General features: G+C 35.8%; 1 protein-coding gene across 3 annotated transcripts in view; it reads right to left on the bottom strand.

The window, feature by feature from the left end:
• The window catches only part of NAALADL2 (N-acetylated alpha-linked acidic dipeptidase like 2), a 1,546,902-nt gene that overhangs the window by 291,441 nt on the left and 1,231,405 nt on the right, over positions 1–24,056 (bottom strand). For all 3 annotated transcript variants that reach the window (XM_027540660.1, XM_027540668.1, XM_027540650.1), the window contains one exon: positions 1,163–1,309. In XM_027540660.1, coding sequence (XP_027396461.1) covers positions 1,163–1,309 — 147 coding nt within the window. The remainder of the gene's footprint in view (positions 1–1,162; positions 1,310–24,056) is intronic.

Consider the following 24,056-nt stretch of genomic DNA (forward strand, 5'->3'; position numbering starts at 1 on the left):
TACAATAGGAGTCATCCAGAAATTCTCCCTCCAAGAATATAAGTTGTTAGTGATCGTTTGTAAGTGTCTACTGGTGGGTGAGATGGTAAAGAATCCTCCTGAAATGCAGGAGCCCAGGATTCTATCCCTGGGTTGGGAAAATCCACTGGAGAAGGGAACAGCTATTTACTCCAGTATTCTTGCCTGGGGAATCCCATGGACAGAGGAGCCTGATAGGCTACAGTCCATGGGGTTGCAAAGAGTCAGACAAAAATGAGTGCCTAATACACACAGAGACACACACTGAGGAAATGAAGGGTGAGGGTAGAGGTCTGCAGAGAAACACAAAGGTCACTTTAGCGAAAAATTATCAGACATTAAGAGATCACATATCTGATACTGAGCCTATAAAAATACAATTTAGATACAACTTTTTAGGAACATCTGTAACTGAAAAACAAACAAGGTTTCATTTTCCAGCCACTGTTTTGTTAATGAAATAATTACTTCAAGAAAGCCACCCCAGAGGCTTTCAAATACCTCCCAGCAAAGAAGAGATAATCTTGTAAAAGAAGGAAAAATCTTTCAGTAGGTTTGGATCTGCAGAGCAACAGTTTCCTGTGACATAACTCTGAGAAAGATAAAAAGGCTAAGGCCCAACATAAGAATGAACACAATTAAGGTGAATCAGGCCTCTGTGACATCCTTTGGGAGAAAACTTCATGTCCTCATGAGAAAAACGTAGCATCTTTTTAGTCAAGGAAACTATTGACAAACTTTGGAAAGCTACTCCACAGACTCACATTAAAATACAGCAGGTGAAATGTACTTTCCCTTGGGCAAGGAGAGGAGAATCTATTGCATATGTCATCTGTTTCTGTGAATACTGAAGATTACAATTATGTTTTGATGTTAATCCAACAAGTGCACATTTCTTGTTGAGAAGCAAGCTGCGAAAATGTGAGTGACAGTATAAATCTTTTTAAATTGAATTCAGCACTATTGAAAAGAGCTGATGTTTTCAAATATTCTTACAAAGCCTCTGAACAACAAGAATAATTTTCTAAATGAAGCTACTTTTTAGAGTAAACTACTTGGTAAGCAAGATGAATAGCCAAGATAAAATAAAATCCTGCATTCCTGCTATATATGGTGTGTGTTTTGCATTTCTGTAAGCACTCACCTCTAATGTTTTGATGTCCTCATAAGTAAACCTCACGGTGGGAACTCCAAGATGGTTGATGAAGTAATCAGCATCATCCTGTATCTGCTCAGAACTGATATTGGTTTTTGGGCACTGATCTCTTCTGGGACAATTGAACTTATTTTTCTGAAAAACATAATTTAAATTGTTAGCACACACTATACTTCTTAGGTCATTCCTAAACCAATGATATTTGAAACATGGGCCAATATGAGCAGTGTCAATGGCCAGTATGAGCAGGATCAATGACACGCAGGAACTTATTTGAAATATGAACTACAAATGCTTAGACTACAACAATACCCTCCCAAATGGGAACCTTTGAGAATGAAGACCAGAAATTTTGTACCAACATTCTTCTATGAGGTTCATGCTCACTGGAGAGTGACTTTAGCACTGGCCTAGATCAAGCTTTGCCTGTTGTTGTTGCTGCAAAAGCATTTTAATTATGCTGTTGCTGCTAAGTCATTTCAGTCATGTCCAACTCTTTAAGACCCCATGGCCTGTCCTGCCAGGCTCCTCTGTCCAAGGGATTCTCTAGGCAAGAATACTGAAATGGGTTGCCATGTCCTCCTCCAGGGGATCTTGACCCAGGGATCGAACCCACAGCTCTTATGTCTCCTGCACTGGTAGCTGAATTCTGTACACTGGCATCAACCAGGCTTCCCTGGAAGCTCAGCTGGTAAAGAATTGCCTGTAATGCAGGAGACCCCGGTTCCATTCCTGGGTCAGGAAGATACCCTTAAGAAGGGATAGAGAAACCACGCCAGTACTCTCGGGCTTCCCTGGTAGCTCAGACAGTAAAGAATCTGCCAGCAATTTGGGATAGCTGGGTTTGATCCCTGGATTGGGAAGATCTCCTGGAGAAGGGAATGGCTACCCACTCTGATATTCTTGCCTAGAGAATTCCATGGACAGAGGAGCCTGGCAGGCTACTGTCCATGGGATGGCAAAGAATTGGATACCACTGATTAACTTTTATTTTCAACTGGGAATAGATTTATTATAAACTTTAATGACTCATTAAAAGAGAATGTAGAATCCCTCAAAGGTTTAATTTTGTCTTTTTAAAAAAGTTTTCAGAAAATTTAAAGGATGGTCTCAGTTCACTTCACTTCAGTTGCTCAGTTGTGTCTGACTCTTTGCGACCCTATGAACCGCAGCACGCCAGGCCTCCCTGTCCATCACCAACTCCCGGAGTTCACCCAAACCCATGTCCATTGTGTCAGTGATGCCATCCAGCCATCTCATCCTCTGTCGTCCCCTCCTCCTCCTGCCCTCAATCTTTCCCAGCATCAGAGTCTTTTCCAATGAGTCAGTTCTTCGCATCAGGTGGCCAAAGTATTGGAGTTTCAGCTTCAAAATCAGTCCCTCCAATGAGCACCCAGGACTGATCTCCTTCAGAATGGACTGGTTGGATCTCCTTGCAGTCCAAGGGACTCTCAAGAGTCTTCTCCAACACCACAGTTCAAAAGCATAAGGTAGGATATAATTCTATTCTTAAAACGCTTTTTTGGAAAACCACAGAAAATAAAGTTCCTCCATTTCTTATTCAAAAATTATCCCAACATGTCTTATGAGTATATGCCAATTACCAAAACCAAAGAGAACCACAAAGCTGAGTGCAACCTCTAGGGAAATAAAAAAAATGATGGACTATTATTTCTTAAACTAAGAGTTGTCCAGCATGTAAAATAAATGACAGTAACTTTACAAAAATAAAACAAACAAAAAAATCAAAATCCAGTTAAATAAGGGTTCCTGTAACTATTAAGATTTAAAATGTCTTCTTCAAAAAATTTCCAAAAATCTAGAATATTTATGTGATGCTGTTGTCTCAAATATGAAATGTGGAAGAATACCAGTCTCTTCACCAGGAATCATGAGGGGAGTGAGACGACAGTGTGAGAATATCACATATAATATGAGGCAAAAAGTATGTATTTGGTGCAAATTTGCCATTGAATCAGCACATAGACTCCTCAATCCCTTCCTATGTTTCTTTGGCATGATATAATTTCGGAAACACTTTTAAATATAACCTATCAAAAGATTTAGAAACATGTATTTTAATATTCAGAAACTGAGTTATTCCAACCTTTTTCAGCTACAGTGCTAGATCCTTCAAACATATAATAATGTTTCAATACTTATCTATTTTTTTGAGGTACTAATACAGGGAGGGGACATATGTACACCTATGGTTAATTCATGTTGATATATGACAGAAATCATACCAATATTATAAACCAATCAATGAAAAGTAAATAGATATCAAAAATATTTGCAACAAACTTTAGATCAATTAAAATGGAAAATTGGTGTAAGGATTTATAAACTAGTCAAGGCTTCAGATTGACTTCATTTACAAATATCTTGGGTAATTAGATAGCACCAGGTGGTGCTAGGGGTGAAGAATCCACCTGCCAATGCATGAGAACTGAGAGAGGCAGGTTCCATCCCTGGGTTGGGAAGATCCCTCTGCAGGAGGAAACGGTGACCCACTCCAGTATTCTTGCCTCAAAAATCCCATGGTTCCTGAGGAACCACAGGAGCCTGGCGGCTACACAGAGTTGGACACAACTGAGCAAAACAGCTAACCACTAAGCACTAGGTAACTAAATATTTGGGGATAAAAAGTAACGAGTGTTCTAGTATACAGTGTAATGAGAGACCTAATGCTTTTATGGTGACCTCCCCAGCACACACACACACCGAGTCTTTCCTTTAAAAGCTTAGTTTTCTGAAAAGATAATTAACCCTCTTTCACTCCTTCATATACTCCTGGGGCCAAGACTCCTAGAGTTTTAATACCAACTGGGAGACTTTAAGGAATATCTAAAGAAGAGCTACCCTTAAGTACTGGAACATGAAAAGCAAAGAGACCACTTAATATTATGTAAGAAATCCCAAGTATTTCTGAGAGATCCAGATAACTATTAAGGTAATTGTTGCACCAGAATAGACTTTTTTCTAATTGAATTTCATTGCACTGAGCGGTCAAGACACTCAGCAGCGTCCCATGACTAGTGTCTTAGAGTTTGGCTGCTTCACTCATTCAAATGTCCTGAGTGGTGACTGGAGGTGTTTGAATTTGTGAAATCTAGGTTGTTGCACCTTTTTATGCTATTAATAGGCTTTGATGGAATCTAGTCTCTTTCCAGACTCTAGCTAATAAAATTAAAATTTATTTTTTAAGTGATCTACTTTCCCTTTCTGCAGCAACATCTACATCTCTTTGAGATAGCACATGTACCCTATTCATCATCAGTGAAAATATAGGTTTGGTCTTTGTTTCATTTTGTATACATAATTCTTACATTCACTCTAAACGTTATCCATGCTCCTTAGACAGAATTTTTTCTAAACAGGCATGGATAAAAATTGACATCTTTCAATTCCATGAACTGTCTGTAAAAATTGTTTTTAATTAACGTTTTAAAAATAATAGTGGTTTTAAATGTTGATATCACTTTTACTCAGTTATCATTGTTACAGTTTCCCTCTCACAAAAAGTAATAATTTCCCATATATGCAAGTTCCCCAAATGGGAGAAATGATCAATTCCAACCAATGCTTACATCCTTTGTTTTATCTAACAGTTACTCGAAGCACAATTCTTGTTTTGCCTCAGTCTTTTACTGAACCCAAGCATTCATCCCCAAACAAGAACAGATTCTGTAGTCTTTCTGTTTTTTCCATGGCTAATCCCATCGCATAGCTTTAATATTTTCATTGCAGTCTATTTCTGTGATCTCTTCTAGCTACATCATTGCTTTCATGTTTTGTGTTTTTCAGGCAAATAAAACAAGTAATATCCAGCCTTCAGGATCACATTTCTTAAAATACTTCTGCATCCTTTCCCCTACTCTGGCTTGCTTTACTTCACTCATCTATTGAAAAGTCTATATCTTTTCCCTAAATGTTTATATTGCCACCTCTGTCACACATAAACTCTTTTGTAAACCAACTCTAAGATGTCAATGGGGTGAATATTATCAGAATTGTTTTTAAATTATGTTTTGACAGTTAAGATCTCTTAAACCACATCTCTGGTTCTAATATGGACTATTTAGGTTGGGAGAACAGGGTGCAGAATAATAGGCTTGCACGGCCCAAGGTGTAGCTGGGCCCTATAGCTGAAGGCACTGGACTATTGAGTCTCCTGTCAAAGTGAAGCCCAAATGAAGAGTAAAAGATTCAAGAAAATCAATCCAAGATTGGAAGGTCAGGGGTGACACAGAGTTCCCTAAGGAGACCTCCTGGGGCCTATCCTTTACCTACTGAGTTTCCCTGTAAAATCGTGTGGAGAGCTTATCTGGCCAGTGCTTCTCTGTCTCTCCCTCTGTCTCCCCTAGCATCTTATTTCCTACCACCCACTCTCTTATGATTTAACCAGGGATGAAAGGCAGAACTATAGGATCCTCAAGTCTAAGTTTATTTTGTTCTTTTGTTCCTAACTAGCTTCAGAGTAAAATAGGGTTAAAAAGAACCCAATTTTTCAGATTGAATTATCTAGGGATTTCCCTTAAGAGGAAAACATTTCTGGCACACAAAACCTATCCTCTAAATCTTCTTATTATTCACTACTTTAAATTCTAGGCCAAACTCAGAGACCTGAAGTGATCCTAAATCTGTATTCTAATTTAATATAAATTGTTTTCCCTCACAGCAGTGAAGTGGATTGTAATGGATCCATATCAGGTAACAGATGCTGATCTACTCAACCTCTAAAAGCACTATTATCTGAGAGGGAAGTATAAAATTTATTTTTTTCACTTTTCTAGAAGTTAGCCACCACAAGTGGGAGAAGATTGGTAACACATTTGTACAGATCAATATTTTTTTTTAATTTATTTACAAGGCTGAATAAATACATATTAAGTATTTCATTCAAGGAGTTCAAAATGTTTCACACTTAATGTTTGATATGACATGTTTATTCCAGTTTATAAAATAAGCAAGTTCAGACAAAAGCCATGATTATATCACATTTAATTTCCTATCACTAGTCTGTTGAAGACCTGAAGTGAAATCATAACCGCAATCCTAAATCAGTATGCTCTTTGCAAGTATACTTTTAAGCTGAAAGGAATAACTTCTTAGTAAATTATTATATAAGTGACCTATAAAGACATTAAGTCAACATTTGCATTAGTTGACTAGCAATACCAAGACACTTTGACAGGTGTCTATAGTATTTGAAAACATGTTTAATAATTCAAACATTTTATTTCTGCTTTCTCTTGCTTACATACTCACCCTACATACTTAAGAAATCTAAGATGACTACTTACTCAAATAGCAAAAAAAGAATTACATTCAAAATTAAAGTACTGCATTCTACATATTATAATAAAATTAAGTCACTTTATATTCATTCAGCATTATTTTGTAATTTTCATTGGGCAGAAGCAATTTATCATTCTGATTTTCACACAGTATAAAAATGTTTAAATTGTGATAATGATGTCTGTGATATTTTAAAAATTATTTTTTTATAGGCATTAGGATGGTTAATTTTATGTGTTAACTTGTCTAGAACATGAGGTGTCCAGATATTTGCTCAACACTGTTCTGGGAATGCCTTTAAGGGTGATTTTAGATGAAATTTTCATTTGAATTGGTAGATTGATTAAAGCAGATCGCCCTCCCTAATGTGGATGGGCCTAATTCAATTAATTTAAGGTCTAAATAGAACAAAAAGCAGACCTTCCCACCAGTAATCGAGAACTCCTCCCTGACTGCCTTGAAGTGGGACATGGGTCTTTTCTTTTTCTGTATTCAGCTGAAACATCAGTTCTTCTTGGGTCTCAAGTCCCAAGTAGAATAATAATACAAGTCCCTGGTATTTGGGCCAGAACTTACACCAGCAGTTCTCTTGGGTCTCCAACTGGCCAAATGCAGATCTTGGGGCCCTGGAGAACTCTGATTTATATAGACACTCTTAGATGGTTGGTCACCTATTTGTATAAGAAATTTCAATCAGAACCAGTGAAAAATTAAACTTTAATCATACTGAGAAGAACATTTTGTTGTTGTTTGATCAACTGAAAGTGGTTTCACACAATTTTGTTATTTTTTAACTTCAGATTTTATAAACATGATTCCAGGCAATGTGAACACATAAACAGGTGAGAAATCATAGAGAGAGGACTACATTTTGAAATTGGAAAGAATCTAAAAATCCTAAAGCCCCAAGGTGATTATCCTGAGCTCCACAGAAAGAATTTAGATCAATGAAACTAATGGACCACAAAAAAAGCATTTTTATATTCACTTAATTCTAACTGAAATTTAATATTTCATTCAAATGTGACGATACCATAAAACCAATAGTATTAGCATTATCTGTGACTTTGTGAACTAAACGAAATCAGGCATTTTCATCTCACATTTCAGTTCTTTAGCTCACCACTAATTTCCAAAGAAGAAAGTTATGAGACACTTTGATGAATTTTGATATTGAATGTGTCTTAATGTTTTAAATGTTTTTATAATACTAAAATGTGTACTTTCATATTTAGTTAACTGCACTTTGATACAATTGGTTTATTTTGTGATCCTGTGTATTTAAATCTAAGCATTTTATAATATTATTTCTGAGAATGAGTCTATATAGGACTTGCCAGCCTCTCAAAATGTTCCATAGGGGAGATATATCCTTGCAAAACAGTTTAATCTTACATATTAGAAAACTGAGGCTTCCAAATCAACAGATCTTAGGCTCCAAAATCATTGTGGATGGTGACTGCAGCCATGAAATTAAAAGATACTTGCTCCTTGGAAGGAAAGCTATGATAAACCTAGACAGCATATTAAAAAGCAAAGACATCATTTTGCTGACAAAGGTCCATAGAATCAAAGCTATGGTTTTTCCAGTAGTTACGTACAGATGTGAGAGTTGAGAGTTGGGCCATAAAGAAGGGTGAACACTGAAGAATTGATGCTTTCGAACTGTGGTGCTAGAGAAGACTCTTGAGAGTCCCTTGAACTGCAAGGAGATTCAACCAATCCATCCTAAAGGAGATCAGTCTTGAGTGTCCATTGGAAGCACTGATGCTGAAGCTGAAGCTCCAATACTTTGGATATGGAGCTCCAATACACCTGATATGGAGAGCTGACTCAATGGAAAAGACCCTGTTACTGGGAAAGATTGAAGGTAGGGAGAAAAGGGATCAACAGAGGATGAGATGGTTGGATGGCATCACTGACTCAATGGACATGACTGCGCAAACTCTGGGAGATAGGAAAGGACAGGGAAGACAGGTGTGCTGCAGTCCATGGGGCTGCAAGAGTCAGACATGACTTAGTGACTAACAACAACAACAAATCAACAGAGCCAGGATTTGATTCCAGGTCTTCTCACTCCAAATGTAATGCTTTATCCTCTCTATCACGTTTATATTAATGTATTAATACAAACATTAATGTATTAACATTAATATATTAACCTTCAATTTGTTCTTCCTAGGAGTCTAGGATTTTTGTTTTAAGTCATATTCAATTACCGGATATAATTATAACAAACTGTATCTGTGGCAACTCTTCAATGCTTAGCTATTGTGTGTATCATGTGTTCTTTATTTATTTAGCTGGTATTTTTATGCCATTATGTTAAGTTGCTATTTAGGAAGTAATTCTTAATAATGAATTATGGAACTCCTCTAATAATCTTTGAGAGGAAACAAGAAGTTAAGTTTACTAACTTTCTTTAGTATTTTAAACTAGAAACTTAAGTTATTCTTAACATCAGCATCTGATATTGAGTTCTTTATACATAAAATATACTTTCAAGATGGCAAACCTATTTTTAAAAAATCAATAGATACATTGGCATGCCTTTTAAATATGTTAAATTGAGTAGGGGAAAACAGCTTTTTAGTTTAAAATGGCAATTTTAAACTCATAAAATGGAACTTTGAAAATCTTCCATATCTCAAGGTTTCTGCAAAGGTTTTAAAACCTACTCCCATGGTGTTAACAAAGTATTTTCAGCCTTAAAAGGTGAATTACTACTATTCCTCTAGTATACTCAAGTAGAATTGGCAAACTGAAAAACACACTCTAATTCTGTGAGATTTTTAAACCACATTCTGTTAGATTCTTAAACCACAATCTTGTTATTGAATGTAGAAAAATATAACTTTACATTTGAAATAATTCAAACTGTATTAAAATATATTTATGAACTAATGAATGCTTTAAAAATCACTCTGTAACAGTGCAAATGGAAAAGAATAAAGACATTTGTCCTTGTTTTTAGTGTCACTTCTAACTTGTATCCTCATCCATGCCAAACTCTATTTCTTTTCTCCTTCCACTTCCCTGACCAACTTCATCTCCCTGACCAAGAGACACATAAGGCAGAAGACCTATTTCTCTTTTATTTCTCTCCATTTAAGGCTTTTTGATGCAATAAAAACAAGTATGTTATTTTAAAAGTATAAGATATCAATACTTCAGCCACTTTGTTGGGTTTAAATAAAGATCTCAGCCAACAGGAGACTTCACTCATGGTCCAGTGGTTGAGAGTCTGCCCTGGAATGCAGGGGATGTGCGTTCGACCCCTGGGGGAATTAAGATCCCACATGCCTGTAGTAAATAAACTGGTGGACCATGACTAGAGAGCTGGCTTGCTTCAACTACTGAAGCCTGCACCCTCTGGAGCACACATGTCACAACTACTGAGCCCACAACATGACTAGAGAGTCTGCGCACTGTGATGAAAGATCAGGAGGGTCACAACTAAGATTACCCAAGGTGGCCAAATAAATAAATTAAAAAAAAACTCAACTAATAAAATAGTACCTACTTTACGCTATCTTATACCACAATATATTACAGATGAACCCATTTTTTAAATATAAGAATCTAAACAATAAAAGTGAGTGAAGAGTGAAGTCGCTCAGTCATGTCTGACTCTTTGCTATCCCACGGACTGCAGCCTACAAGGCTCCTCTATCCATGGAATTTTCCAGGCAAGAGTACTGGAGTGGGTTGCCATTTCCTTCTCCAGGGGATCTTCCTGACCCAGGGATCAAACCCAGGTCTCCTGCGTTGCAGGCAGATGCTTTAACCTCTGAGCTACCAGGGAAGCCCAAATAAATGATATTCGATTTATTCAAAGGAAAAACATGCTGCCTTGAGGAAATGAAGGTACGTTTGCAAATGGAGAAAACAATCGCTAAGATAAATTTTACATTCCTAATATAAAAGATTAAAAAAGATTATATGTCATTGTCATTTGAGTTTTATTTTTGAAAGTAAAATTTTAAAGAAGTGTATGTATATGCTCTATTTCAGCTGACCCTCTGTACCTGTGGATGTACTTTGCCATTTCATATAAGGGATTCGAGCATCCTCAGATTTTGGTTTGGGATGAGGATGGGGAGGCTGTCATGGAACCCATCCCTGCAGATACTTAGGGACAACTACGTATGCAAATAATATTTGCCTCTGGGGAGAGGTACTGGTGGGAGAAACAGGCTTAGGAGAAAGACTTTTCATTGTCTACCTGTTTATAACTTCTGAATTTTCAATCTATGATTGAATCACCTGCCCCCCTGCCCAAATTACATGTTCCAAATCCCCTCTGAACTTACGTTCTATGTTCCCAATTCTAAGATTCCTATGATTGTAAGAAATACCAATTTTAAAACAGATTTTCTTGAATAGTATAGGAAAGAAAGAAACTTCTAACAGGCAGCTCACAGTTTCAGAAATGTTAACATTTTATAGAATGTCCATGCCTAGCAAGATGGGATATTTAGAGTTGTATTGCTGGCAACCATTTAATATAAGGTCAATTTAGGATTATCAAAAATGTATGAAGCATTGGGGAGGAGACAAATGACAGTAACTGCCATTTCAGTTTAATAGGGAAGAAAAGGTTCAAATATAGAGGATTTGGGAATAGATACAACAACATGAGGCCCTTGATGGGGTAGGGGGTCACCAAAGTAGGCATTCTAAATAACCAGGAGGATACTGGGAGAGAAAAGAGAGACAAAAGACAGCAGGGAAAACAGAAAAAACTGCATTCATTTAATAATTATGATTTTCTTAAGGACAATTCTTGCTTACGTGGTTTGCGTGTGTTTATATTTTCTAGACACATATCAAACAATGATCAAAATATGTTAAAGACAGATTCTCTCACTTATTACAAGGAGACATTTACAGAAGGATTTGTCATTTACAAACAGACATATTATAGTGAAACCCTGTGAAATGGGTAAAATAAATATTATTATCCCATATTGCAGACTAAAAGCTTTGCTATCCTCTAAAGATGTAAGGATAGCAAATGGAACAACATTCAGGGATTTCTAACTTAGTTTTTATGTTACCTCCCTCCCCCACCTACTCCCATCTCTTGTCCAGTGTCTTTTCCCTCAAGCTTAACTAGGGCAATAAGGAAGGAGTACAGAATCTGTACATAAAACGCTGGTGGCCTGTTGACTAATCAACTAAATAAAAATCACTTTTCAGTTTAAGAGAAATAGCGACTTAAAGTATCAGATTAAAAGACTCCATAGATCCCTTAGTCACTTTGGAATTTCTGTAATATGTTTGCAGATGGCCACTACAATAGCTAAGCCTATTTCTTCACGAAATACAAACTATATATAGAATGACAACCTCAGAGCTCTTTCAAAAACGGTACTCTGATTATATCTAAACGAAACTGTGCGCATATTGAAAAGGTAAAGCAGAACCATCCAAATTGACCTTTGGCCAACACACGGGATGAAAGCACACTCCTCCTGGGTTCAATTCCTATAGGACTATTAATGATCAAAAGGATCAAAATATAGATTTTATGTCACAGTGAAGGATAACAATTCTGGCTTCACAGTTCTGTTCTATGCTGAGGAATTGGCTGACATAACATAACTTCAGCTATTATTTCACCAGCCTTCTTGAGGTTTGTCTTAAATAGCTTCTCCTAGCCTTACAGGCAATGCTGTTTTAAATAATCCAACGTCAGCATTTTAGTGATATATTCCAGCTGCCAGGCATTAAAAAAAATAACTGAAAAACCTAACCAGTTTTCAATTCAACATTAACTGTCTCAGGCTGCAAATATGTTTAATGAAATATTTAAACAAAATTATCCACAGACGAAACAATTTAGCAACTTTATTAAAAAAAAATCTGACATTTCAAAAAAAGTACAGCCAAAAGCAAGAAAACAGTTGGAAATACTCAGCATATATTTAGCATCATTCAGTAGACAGCAGGAGAAAGTTTGCAATCCTCTCTATGACCAGGGTTATGGGGCAGCTGTAAGTCAGGTGGGTGCTTTCTGGTTTTTTTTCGTGGTAATTCATTTAATTTTAGGAGGACACAGGGAGAAAAAGATGAAAAGTGCAGACTTGGCAAGCAGGAGGGCAAAAGGATGTGGGTGGCAAACCATCACATATTACCATTTCAAGCAAGTGAAGTGCTGAGTGTGAGAAATCAGGAAAAGGAAATAACACCATCAGCAGTACTATGTCTAACACTGAGGATGGCAACATCATGGCATAATCTTAAAGCCCTGGGCCAAAATATCTGCTAGCCTAGGGATGCTTTTGCTAGAATAAGTCCATCAGAGAGTAGCCACTGTGTGTCTAGGGAGCACTGAGCATAGGGCACCCAGACACCCGCCATGACGGTCACCCCCAGGCCCATCCCTATATGTGAATTTTCTTTGCACCATACATAGACCCATTGTTTTGGTCCGCATGTACTAGGAAGTCTTATACTTATATCACTGTTTTAATTTAATTCTTCTTTGTATTTTTTTCTGCCCCTTCTACATGTTTTCTTGAAGGCATAGAATTTGTTTAGTCCATCCTTCTGTTGATCCCATATTGATCAGCACAGTAAAATGAGTAAAAATGAAGTCAATCCTGTCATATCAACCTTTTCCAATGGGATAGAACCATAAGGCAGAAGAAAAGAGCTACACAAAAACCATCTGGCTTAGCCTAGGGTTGGACCTGAAAATTATTGGACTCAGAATGCCAAATATGCTGCAAGAAGTTTGAGGTTGACTTCAGGTAATGCCATAAGTCACACTTACATTGCAGCACATTCTGTCTCTTAATCCCTTGATGGGCACAATTTGCTTTCAAGTAAATGATATATCCTATTAGCTCCTGCAGGAAATCAACAAATATGTGCTAATATCACAAAGTACATTGTGTTGAGTAGGTACTTGAGATACATATTAAAGAATGATCAAAGCATGACCCATAAATACATTGTATGTAGACAGGCAATTTTGCATTCTCCTTTAAAAAACACTGTATTTTAAAATATGACTTTTCAGCAGTATGACTTTAGAGCAGTTACTTAACTTCCTGATGCTTTGAATTTCCCAAATGTAAGAAAGGAATATGTGTATTATGTGAAGTGGTTGACAGAAGTACATTAAATAATGCATGCATATCACTCAGCACCTAGTCCATCAAAAGTACTTAGTACATAACTATTACCATTATGAATTATCATCATTACTAAAGTAACAGACAAATGCGCACATATCCTATATTTTTGGCAATGCCTCCCCTATCAAATCTATTTAAAACTGTAATTTCTCCTGCCTTCTAAGATGTGGATTGCTCATATTTAGAAAGTTAAGTCTTTTCACGATTATTTAATTCACTTTTTCCTAATGAACTTTGGTGGACTTTGGTTTTAAAGAAGGCTTTTTCCATACCATTTGTTTTCTTTTCCCCATTCAAGTTAATTTATTTGAATTTTATGAGTTAGTTCATGCAATGTAGTAGGATTTTTATTGCTTAATTTTTCCATGGGAAATGTTTTACAAATATTAAATATTATAAAGTATATCCCCTTTTGATAGTTCAAACAATGAAAGGCTTTTTTACTTGAGGTAAGGCTATGTAAAACATGATTATCTATATCCGAGAAATGATAGAATACTATTACACATTTTTTCATTTAGTATCATGTATTTTTCATTAAGCATTTTAAATTTTCTTAAATTTTCCCTTAACAAAACTATTATTTTCTTAAAGAATAATTCTTAACAATATATAATGACAGAAATTTTTCTTATGGTTATAGCCTACATAAACTTGTGATACTTTATATTAAAATATAAATTGGATCAAGATAAGTCTGTGAAAGAAAAAATACTTTAAAAATACAATACTTAATTCTCAATTTTGTAATCCCAATGCTGTGATTCCAAAGAAGTCAGCTTTCAGAATTCACCTTGAAAACTCCCTTTTCCCCACATCTGGAACTAAAAGCACTTAGAAATGGAGACTTGATAGGAGACAATGTATCGGAGTTGACATTTAGTAGAGAGACACAAAAAGCACACAAATGACTATTTAGCATGCCCTCCTGCCATCTGTAACCTTGACATCCCACTTGGATGTCAAATAGATACTTCAAACTTAACTGATCAAAGATTAAATTCTACATTATGCTAAATGAAATAAGCTAGTCACAAATGGACAAATATTTTATGATTCCACTTACATGAGCACTATGGACCAGATTGTCCCCCCAAACACATGTTGAAACCCTAACCCCAAATATGACTGTATTTAGAGATAGGGCCAGTGTGGAATGACAAAAGGTTACATGAGGTCATAAGGGTGGGGCCCTAATAGACTTGGTGACCTTAAGAGAAGAGAGACACCAGAACTTTCTCCACCATAGGAAGACACAGCAAGAAGGTAGCTAGCTGCAAGATAGAAAGAGTGATCTCACCAGGAACCAGCACCTTGACCTTGGACATTTCAGTTTCCAGAACAGTGAGAAGTAAATATGTGTTGTTTCAACCACTCAGTATACAGTATTTTGTTTATAGCTGAACAGCCAGATTAATACAATGAAGGATCTAGGGTAGTCAAATTCATAGAGACAAAAAATAGGACAGTGGTTGCCAGGGACTAGGGGGAGGGGGAAATTGGAGTGTTGTTTAATGGGTACAGAATTTCAGTTTTGTAGGGTAAAAAGCTGTGGAAACTGGTTGCACAACAATATGAATATACTTAACACTACTGAACTATACATCTAAAATAATTGATATGCTAAATATTATGTGCAGTGTATCTCACTATATAATTAAAATTTTAATACTAATATATCAAAGAAAAAAAACTGTAAATTTCCTCTCAAATTAGTTCTTTCCCCAGTGTTCCATATCTCCAAATATGGTTCCAATATTCATCCAGTTGTTCACATCAAATTTTTAGGTTATTCTGTACTATACATCTTCTTTGTCCCTTAAATGTAATCTGCTGCTGCTGCTAAGTCACTTCAGTCGTGTCCGACTCTGTGCGACCCCATAGACGGCAGCCCTAGTGCCTCTCAAATTTTAGCATGCAAGAGATCACCTGGAGAGATTGCTACAACATGGATTGGTGGGCCCCACCCCCACACTTATGAATTAGTAGGTCTGAGAATATTACTCAGCCATAAAAATGAAATAATTTGCAGCATGGATGGACCAAGAGATTATCATACTATGTAAAAAACCCTGGAGAAAGACAAATATCATAAGATATCACAGACGCGGAAAATCCATTTATGGTTTACAAAGGGGAAAAGGAGGAGAGGGCAAAGTTAGCAATCTGGGATTAACAGATGCACACCACTATATATAAAACAGATAACCAACAAGAATCTACTGTATAGTATAGGGAACTATATTTAATATGAAAAAGAATTTAAAAAAGAATTTATGTATGTATATATGTGTGTGTTTGTATATGTATCTGAATCACTTTACTGCACAGCTAAAACTAACACAATGTCTTAAAATCGCTATATTTCAATTAAAAAAATAAAAGTATTCAACCTTGGCTCCTGTCTGAAGGAAAAAAACAGGAACATGTGCATAGATGGGAAGTGTGGGATAAGAGATTTAAGAATTAAAATAAATTACTACTATTATGAAAGCAGATTTTTTTAATATGAAAAAAAGTTTACAAGATATTTCTTAAAGTTTAGAGGAACAAAATGTTGATCAAAAATAATAAACTTTACTTCCCAGAGTCCAGAGTCTACATTTTTTTTCTTTTTTGATTATATGCTTGGCATTCAGTGAAATGATGCAAATTTCAAATGGACTAACTGAATGAAATAATTTCATAAAGAAATTGACAGCCTTCTACCTGGAGTACAGTTTCTACTGAAATTGAAAGTATATCCTTTTCTTTTTTTTTTAAAGAAAGAAGTATATCCTTTTCTTTTTCTTTAGCTCTTTTTTTAAAGAGCTAATTTTTAAAAGTATATTATCTTATTCTTTAAGGGCTTTATACTTTATACAAGATTTTGACCCATATGCTCTTCATATATTTTCATACCCTTTTGAGGTAATTAGGGAATTAGAACTATGTGATGAATATATTGATATACAAAGAAGTAAGCAATTGCCAAGAATTATATAAGTTTTAAGTAATAGAGACTTGAGTAGAAATCGATTCCTATTACCAGTTGCTTTGGTATTTTTTCCCCCTTCTTCATGACTTGACAAAAAATTTTTATTTGTTTTCTTCATTTTTTATTTTTCTTCCCAAGTGCAGCTTCAGAATGTTTTGCCCTAATCAAAATTTGGGGGCTTTTTGGTGAATGTGTGTTAAGGAGGAAGCAGGAAATGAGCTTTTATCACTACCTACACTTATGCTGCTCTGTTATGATCATGTTAATAAATGCCAAGGTGACTGCTAACCTGGGCCTGTGCCCTTAGCTCTGCTGTCCATTGCCATTGGCTTCAATTGCATCAGGACAACTTTTCTTAGAGATTATTACTCAGAATTTACAAGATATTAAAAAAAAAAAAAACTGAGAGTTTTTTTTTTTTTTTTTTTAAGTCAATTCAGTTCAGATCTCAAATATTAACGAGAAGGTGAAATTTTCCATTAACCATCCTGGAGCTCAGAGACTATAAACCCAGCATGATGCTAAAAATTAGGCAATGAGGTACTCCTCTTTCAAATAATATTAAGAATGATTAGTTTTCATCTCTCAGGGTCGTCTACAAGATGTATGCCAGTAAGTAATCACAAAGAATTGCAAAGAGAGGTTAGCAAATAATGTAATAATATGCACCCACTGGTATCTGAAAGAGAGGCAGGGGTCTTCAACTATAGATACTACTAGCTACAAGATTATTTTATGATAACTGAACACTGTGGGGGATAGATAAATTGCTAAGAGGGTCACTTTGTCAATGAAGTTTGGGTTTTTGTTTCAAATACATGGAGTTAAATAGTGATGCATTTCCTTGTCCTGACTTAGAACAACTTAAAAAATAAAAATCAAAGAGAAAAACTCTTCCATTCTTTTATGTGGTATACTTTCCTCTCCAATTTTCCACCCCTGAAAGTCTAAAACTCCTTTTCTTTGTCTTGCTAGAAGCCCAAATCCTAACCACTCCTTTGAGTTACTCATCACTAAGTTCTCTCTGGTGTATGTACAATGCACACATTAATACATTTTGTTTGTATTTCTCTCTTTAATCTGTCTTTTGTTCAGTCTAATTTGCAGGGTCCCAGTGAGGAACCTGGGACCTCACTGGGAGTGAGGTAGTAGAAGAAGAAAGAGTAGAAGAAAAGCTTATTTCCCATCTCCTACAAAGGGATCAGTTGATACTAATTTTTTTAAATAGAAACATTCTTGAAAAGAAAAATTAGATATATTTAGAGGATTATGCAAAATCCTTATATGATTACAGAATGAGCCTAATTTTTTCAGCTGTAATATCAGGTACCATTACCACAGGGGAACAACCTCTCTCATTAAAACATAAGAGTTCCCAAGGAAATGAATCATATTTTAGAGTTTTGCTTTTTGAGGTAAGTAAAATTTTACAATGTCAAACATTTACAAAAACCTTGAAGTGAAAGTCGTTCAGTCATGTCTGACTCTTTGCGACCCCATGGACTATACAGTCCACAGAATTCTCTAGGCCAGAACACTGGAGTGGGTAGCCTTTCCCTTCCCAACCCAGGGATCAAACCCAGGTCTCCCACATTGCAGGCAGATTCTTTACCAGCTGAGCCACAAGGGAAGCCCAAGAATACTGGAGTGGGTAGCCTATCCCTTCTCCAGGGGATCTTCCGGATCCAGGAATCAAACCAAGGTATCCTGTATTGCAGGCAGATTCCTTACTAACTGAACTATCAGGGAAGCCTTGCTGCTGCTGCTAAGTTTTAAGCAGCATATAATTAGGAAATAAGCTATGTGGTTCTCTATGTAAATACAACAGCTATACAGAGAAAGAAAAGATACATGTGGGAGATAGCTGTTTGGGAGGATTTCATGGAGAAGCCACAACTCAAGGTCAGATAGAAGGATTTGGAACTCAAGGAAAGTAAAAAGGATCTCAGAAACATTGGGGAGAAACTTTTTTTCAAGGAACTTTAAAATGTTTTCATCCCTCATGACTTGCTTTTGTAGGACATTCTAACTAAAATATCCTAATTTCAATCATTTGGACTAGAGCCAAGATAATACAGGATTGCAAGGAAATTTCTACTCTTCATATTCTTATATATACATTCATTTTGGAAGTTTGAAAAGCCCCAACTTGTATGTAATTGGTCAGGATATATCCAGAATTTATTAGATTCTTTTTAGGATTTTAGCACATTTATTCAGCATCTGCTACATTAAATAACAACGATTTTGATATTTCTATTTACTTTCTGGGGCCTCAATAACCTTAGCAAACTGAGCTATAAGCATAAATGGGAGGTAATTATTCAGGCATAAACCTGGATATTTCATAAGCTGCCAAGATGTTCCATACATTGAATGCTTTGAAAAGCAAGAAAGTAAAAGGAAAGCTTACATCTTTAAGAGTAGATTTAATTTTGTGCCATTTGATTCAGATCATAAAACTTTAAATAATGATAAAATATATAATAAATAAAACCAATTTGTCACTAGCCCATATATTTTAAAGTGCACCTATTTAAAATTAAATAACATTATATTGAACCATATTCCCCACTGAATCAAGCAATTAATTCCAGGAATTTCTGAAATACCATCAGTATATATTTGAATCCTCACCTGTGAAAAATGATACAATGCATTATGTTCATCAATGTATGTTTCTAAATCAATAAAGTGGGAAAAAAAGGAAAATTTAATATATTGTGTAATGCATGCTTCATATCTTATTATACTTTTATTAAATATTTAGCTGCTGACATAGCACAATAAGACTGTACGTTGAGAGCACACATATTAATAGAACATTTCTTTAACAACTTATAAAAAAAGACATGCAGATTTTGACAAGCACATAATATAGTAAATCTCAGTAATATGAAAGCGTAGCTGTATATTTCAACATAAAATGAATGTTCAACGTTTTAAAATAGCAGTAGTGGGAATAAAGTAATTTAATAGGCAGAATTGCCCCTAGCAATTTGCAAACTACTGAAAATTTGCATGTAAAATTTAATACTCTAGTTTCTTTTTCACTAGAGGCTTTATTGAAGAGAGAAGAAAGGAGAAAATATGAAGAAATATGAAGAAATCATGCACTAGTGAGTATATTGTTCTTCTAGAAACTTCAAAGAAAGGAATGACAACACTTTTACCCTGTTGCATTTCCAATGAACTTCATATTTCTACCTAACAAAATTTTCTTAACCATCATTATAATGCTTGCTTTTGTATTACACCTACAAAAAGTTTGGTTATAAACTATTATTCTAATATATATTGTATATTACTGTTTTTATATAGTTGAAAAATTTTGCACAGTTTATATATGCATATACTTTTAAGCCAATAAATGATGCCATGAAAATCACTAGCATAACAATATATGGCCATAAAAATCCCACATTTACCACAAAACAGAATTAGTACACTAGGGTACATCTAGGAAAAGAATACTATCCTATACAGATTTTGTCATATGTACAGTGGTACAGCAGACAATTCATGAAGACAGATAATGCTTCCCAATTTCAATGAGACCCTTAATCCTATGAGTAAAGATTTAAAGACGACAAATTGTTAAAGAAAAATATGAAGCCAGAAAATGTTGTCACTTTTATATCTCCAGTTAACCAAAAACAAGGGATCTGACCAGGAATTACAGAAGACAGTGTATTTCTAGTTGCTGTTGTTCTTACTTAGACTAAGTCCTCCCTACACTACAACATTGACACTCCTGCGAAACCCTAGGTTGCTGGGACCTCGTTGTCTCTGCTCCCAGGACAATCACTCCTTAAGTGTCTTTTTCATCCCTAGATGAAGAAACTCATAGCACTTTTTCTGAGTTGCCTGGTTCAGATCATTAAGCTTTCAAGTATTTCCCACAGTTAAGCAAAATTCACCACCATCTCACCAAATCCGCCATTAAGTAACAAGCACACACACACACACACACACACACACACACACACACACATACATATACACACAATATCTCTCCAAATGGATTCTAAGTCCAAATTTTTTTTTTTTCAGATTCAATTCCTAATTATTTCAAATGAAAGCTCCACCAAAAAATCCATTTGAGGAAAGCCTGGAATGCTTTAATATCAACTCTCCTCTGTTTTGAGAAGCCATTGCTATTAAACCAATCCAGTGCTTGTGTTTCTTCCAAGTTATCAAGACAGTATGGTACTGGCACAAAGACAGAAATATAGATCAATGGAACAAAATAGAAAGCCCAGAGATAACTCCACGCACATATGGAGACCTTATCTTTGACAAAGGAGGCAAGAATATACAATGGATTAAAGACAATCTCTTTAACAAGTGGTGCTGGGAAATCTGGTCAACCACATGTAAAAGAATGAAACTAGAACACTTTCTAACACCATACACAAAAATAAACTCAAAATGGATTAAAGATCTAAACATAAGACCAGAAACTATAAAACTCCTAGAGGAGAACATAGGCAAAACGCTCTCTGACATACATCACAGCAGGATCCTCTATGACCCACCTCCCAGAATATTGGAAATAAAAGCAAAAATAAACAAATGGGACCTAATTAACCTTAAAAGCTTCTGCACATCAAAGGAAACTATCAGCAAGGTGAAAAGACAGCCTTCAGAATGGGAGAAAATAATAGCAAATGAAGCAACTGACAAACAACTCATCTCAAAAATATACAAGCAACTCCTACAGCTCAACTCCAGAAAAATAAATGACCCAATCAAAAAATGGGCCAAAGAACTAAATAGACATTTCTCCAAAGAAGACATACAGATGGCTAACAAACACATGAAAAGATGCTCAACATCACTCATTATCAGAGAAATGCAAATCAAGATCACTATGAGGTACCATTTCACGCCAGTCAGAATGGCTGTGATCCAAAAGTCTACAAATAATAAATGTTGGAGAGGGTGTGGAGAAAAGGGAACCCCCTTACACTGTTGGTGGGAATGCAAACTAGTACAGCCACTATGGAGAACAGTGTGGAGATTCCTTAAAAAACTGGAAATAGAACTGCCTTATGATCCAGCAATCCCACTGCTGGGCATACACACTGAGGAAACCAGAAGGAAAGAGACACGTGTACCCCAATGTTCATCGCAGCACTGTTTATAATAGCCAGGACATGGAAGCAACCTAGATGTCCATCAGCAGATGAATGGATAAGAAAGCTGTGGTACATATATACAATGGAGTATTACTCAGCCATTAAAAAGAATTCATTTGAATCAGTTCTAATGAGGTGGATGAAACTGGAGCCTATTATACAGAGTGAAGTAAGCCAGAAGGAAAAACACCAATACAGTATACTAACACATATATATGGAATTTAGAAAGATGGTAACAATAACCCTGTGTACAAGACAGCAAAAGAAACACTGATGTATGGAACAGTCTTATGGACTCTGTGGGAGAGGGAGAGGGTGGGAAGATTTGGGAGAATGGCATTGAAACATGTAAAATATCATGTATGAAACGAGATGCCAGTCCAGGTTCAATGCACGATACTGGATGCTTGGGGCTAGTGCACTGGGACAACCTAGAGGGATGGTATGGGGAGGGAGGAGGGAGGAGGGTTCAGGATGGGGAGCACATGTATACCTGTGATGGATTCATTTTGATATTTGGCAAAACTAATACAATTATGTAAAGTTTAAAAATAAAATAAAATTAAAAAAAAACAAACAAAACAAAACAAAAAAGGAGGTGGCACCAGTCAAATGTTTTAGAAATATGAGAGCTTCCCCTAGAATGGCATGTACCCAGAGAGTTAGGCTTAACAGAATGTTTCTGTATTTGTTGCCTTATTTGAAGTTTCTTCTCCAGAGAGACTAAATTAATAACCGCTCACAACTAGAGATTCTTGTTCTTTGACCTTATTGTTTATCCCAAATATGTTTCTGAGATCAGAGCGATCTACTCTATCCAAGATTAAGAACATAATAAAGATCTATCCTAAATTGTCCCAATATGGGGCCTATAATCATGTTTTCCTGTCATAAAGAATTAGAGTATCAACCAATAGCTTTAAGATTTGTTCATTTTATCAGTAAAAAAGCTTAGTTATATTCACTGCCATATACAGGACGTATAAGCAATGAACATATTCTATTTGCTTTCATGTTTAGTCACACCTAGCCAAACCATTATTTATTTTGTCTCAGGGACGGGAAGCCTGGTGGGCTGCTGTCTATGGGGTCGCACAGAGTCGGACACGACTGAAACGACTTAGCAGCAGCAGCAGCAGAATTTACCTACTTCCATATATTTTGAAATAGAAAACTGTGCCCCTCTTCCTCATTTCTCCCTTTTTCCTAAAGGCAATTTCTATTTGCCTTTTTATATCCAGATTTCCAGGGGAGTCAATTCAGTTAGTGTAGACTAAGTTTATACTAAATGTCCTATTGTGTTTTGCAGAGCCTCCTGAATACTTTTGCAAGATCATGTTGACTGTATGGTTTCTGGCCATTCTGCCCAAATTATCAAGGGCTATCTGTTGACCTCCCCTCTGACAAAAGCTCATAGCATGATAAAATCAAAAGAAGACTTAGATTTAAATCCATATTGGTGATATTACCTTTAAATAATTATATCAAAAGAGAATATAATTGGGGGAAAATTATCCAATGTTATATAGTGCACAAAATATTTTTATCAGTATAAAGTATTTTATCATGGGCTTGGTAGCTCCATTATTATTGCTTCCATTTTTAACTTTTAAATGAAAGAAAAATAATTTATCTTACAAATATGAATTTTAAATTGCTTAAAAGAAGACATTTAAATTGCTTAAAGCATTACCTGCGCTGTTCAGAGTATATCTCAGTCTCTAAAATGGTATATGAACAGGGAGAACTGGCTCAGTCTGAACCTAGATTAAAATGGAACAGAAAGCCCTAGAGTTGCTTTAATTACTCAGAACTACCCTATCAAAGTGGGAAACTGCTCTTATAGAAACAATTTAGGCCTGTCTAATGGATTTTCAAGGCTCCAAATGTAAGAGTGCCTTAGGTCCAGACCAGTAATTCTCAACTAATTTTCAAACTCCAATATATTTATTAGTAACAAGAACTCATTAGGCAAAGGGAAAGCTTTTCAAAGTCTCCAGAGGGAAAGAACAGGAACAGTACAGGTAGACTTAAAAGTGTCCATCCTACTGTACTTTTAATTAAACCTTTTAAAGCTGATAAGTTTCTTTCAGTTTTAAGTCACTGACATAGACCCCATAGCTGTGGGAAATATAGTATTAAACAGAGTGCTGTGGCTAACAGGAAACTTTGTTATTTAATGATTTATACCTTTAAGTATTACTGATGAATTCAACTGGAATAATAAGTCCCATTTGGGAGGAAGATTGAAGACAAAGAGTAATCAAAAGAGAAATCTACATTATAATGGAAGAGGGAAGTTAAAAATGCTGGG

Source organism: Bos indicus x Bos taurus, chromosome 1, assembly GCF_003369695.1.
Source record: "Bos indicus x Bos taurus breed Angus x Brahman F1 hybrid chromosome 1, Bos_hybrid_MaternalHap_v2.0, whole genome shotgun sequence".
Taxonomy (NCBI): domain Eukaryota; kingdom Metazoa; phylum Chordata; class Mammalia; order Artiodactyla; family Bovidae; genus Bos; species Bos indicus x Bos taurus.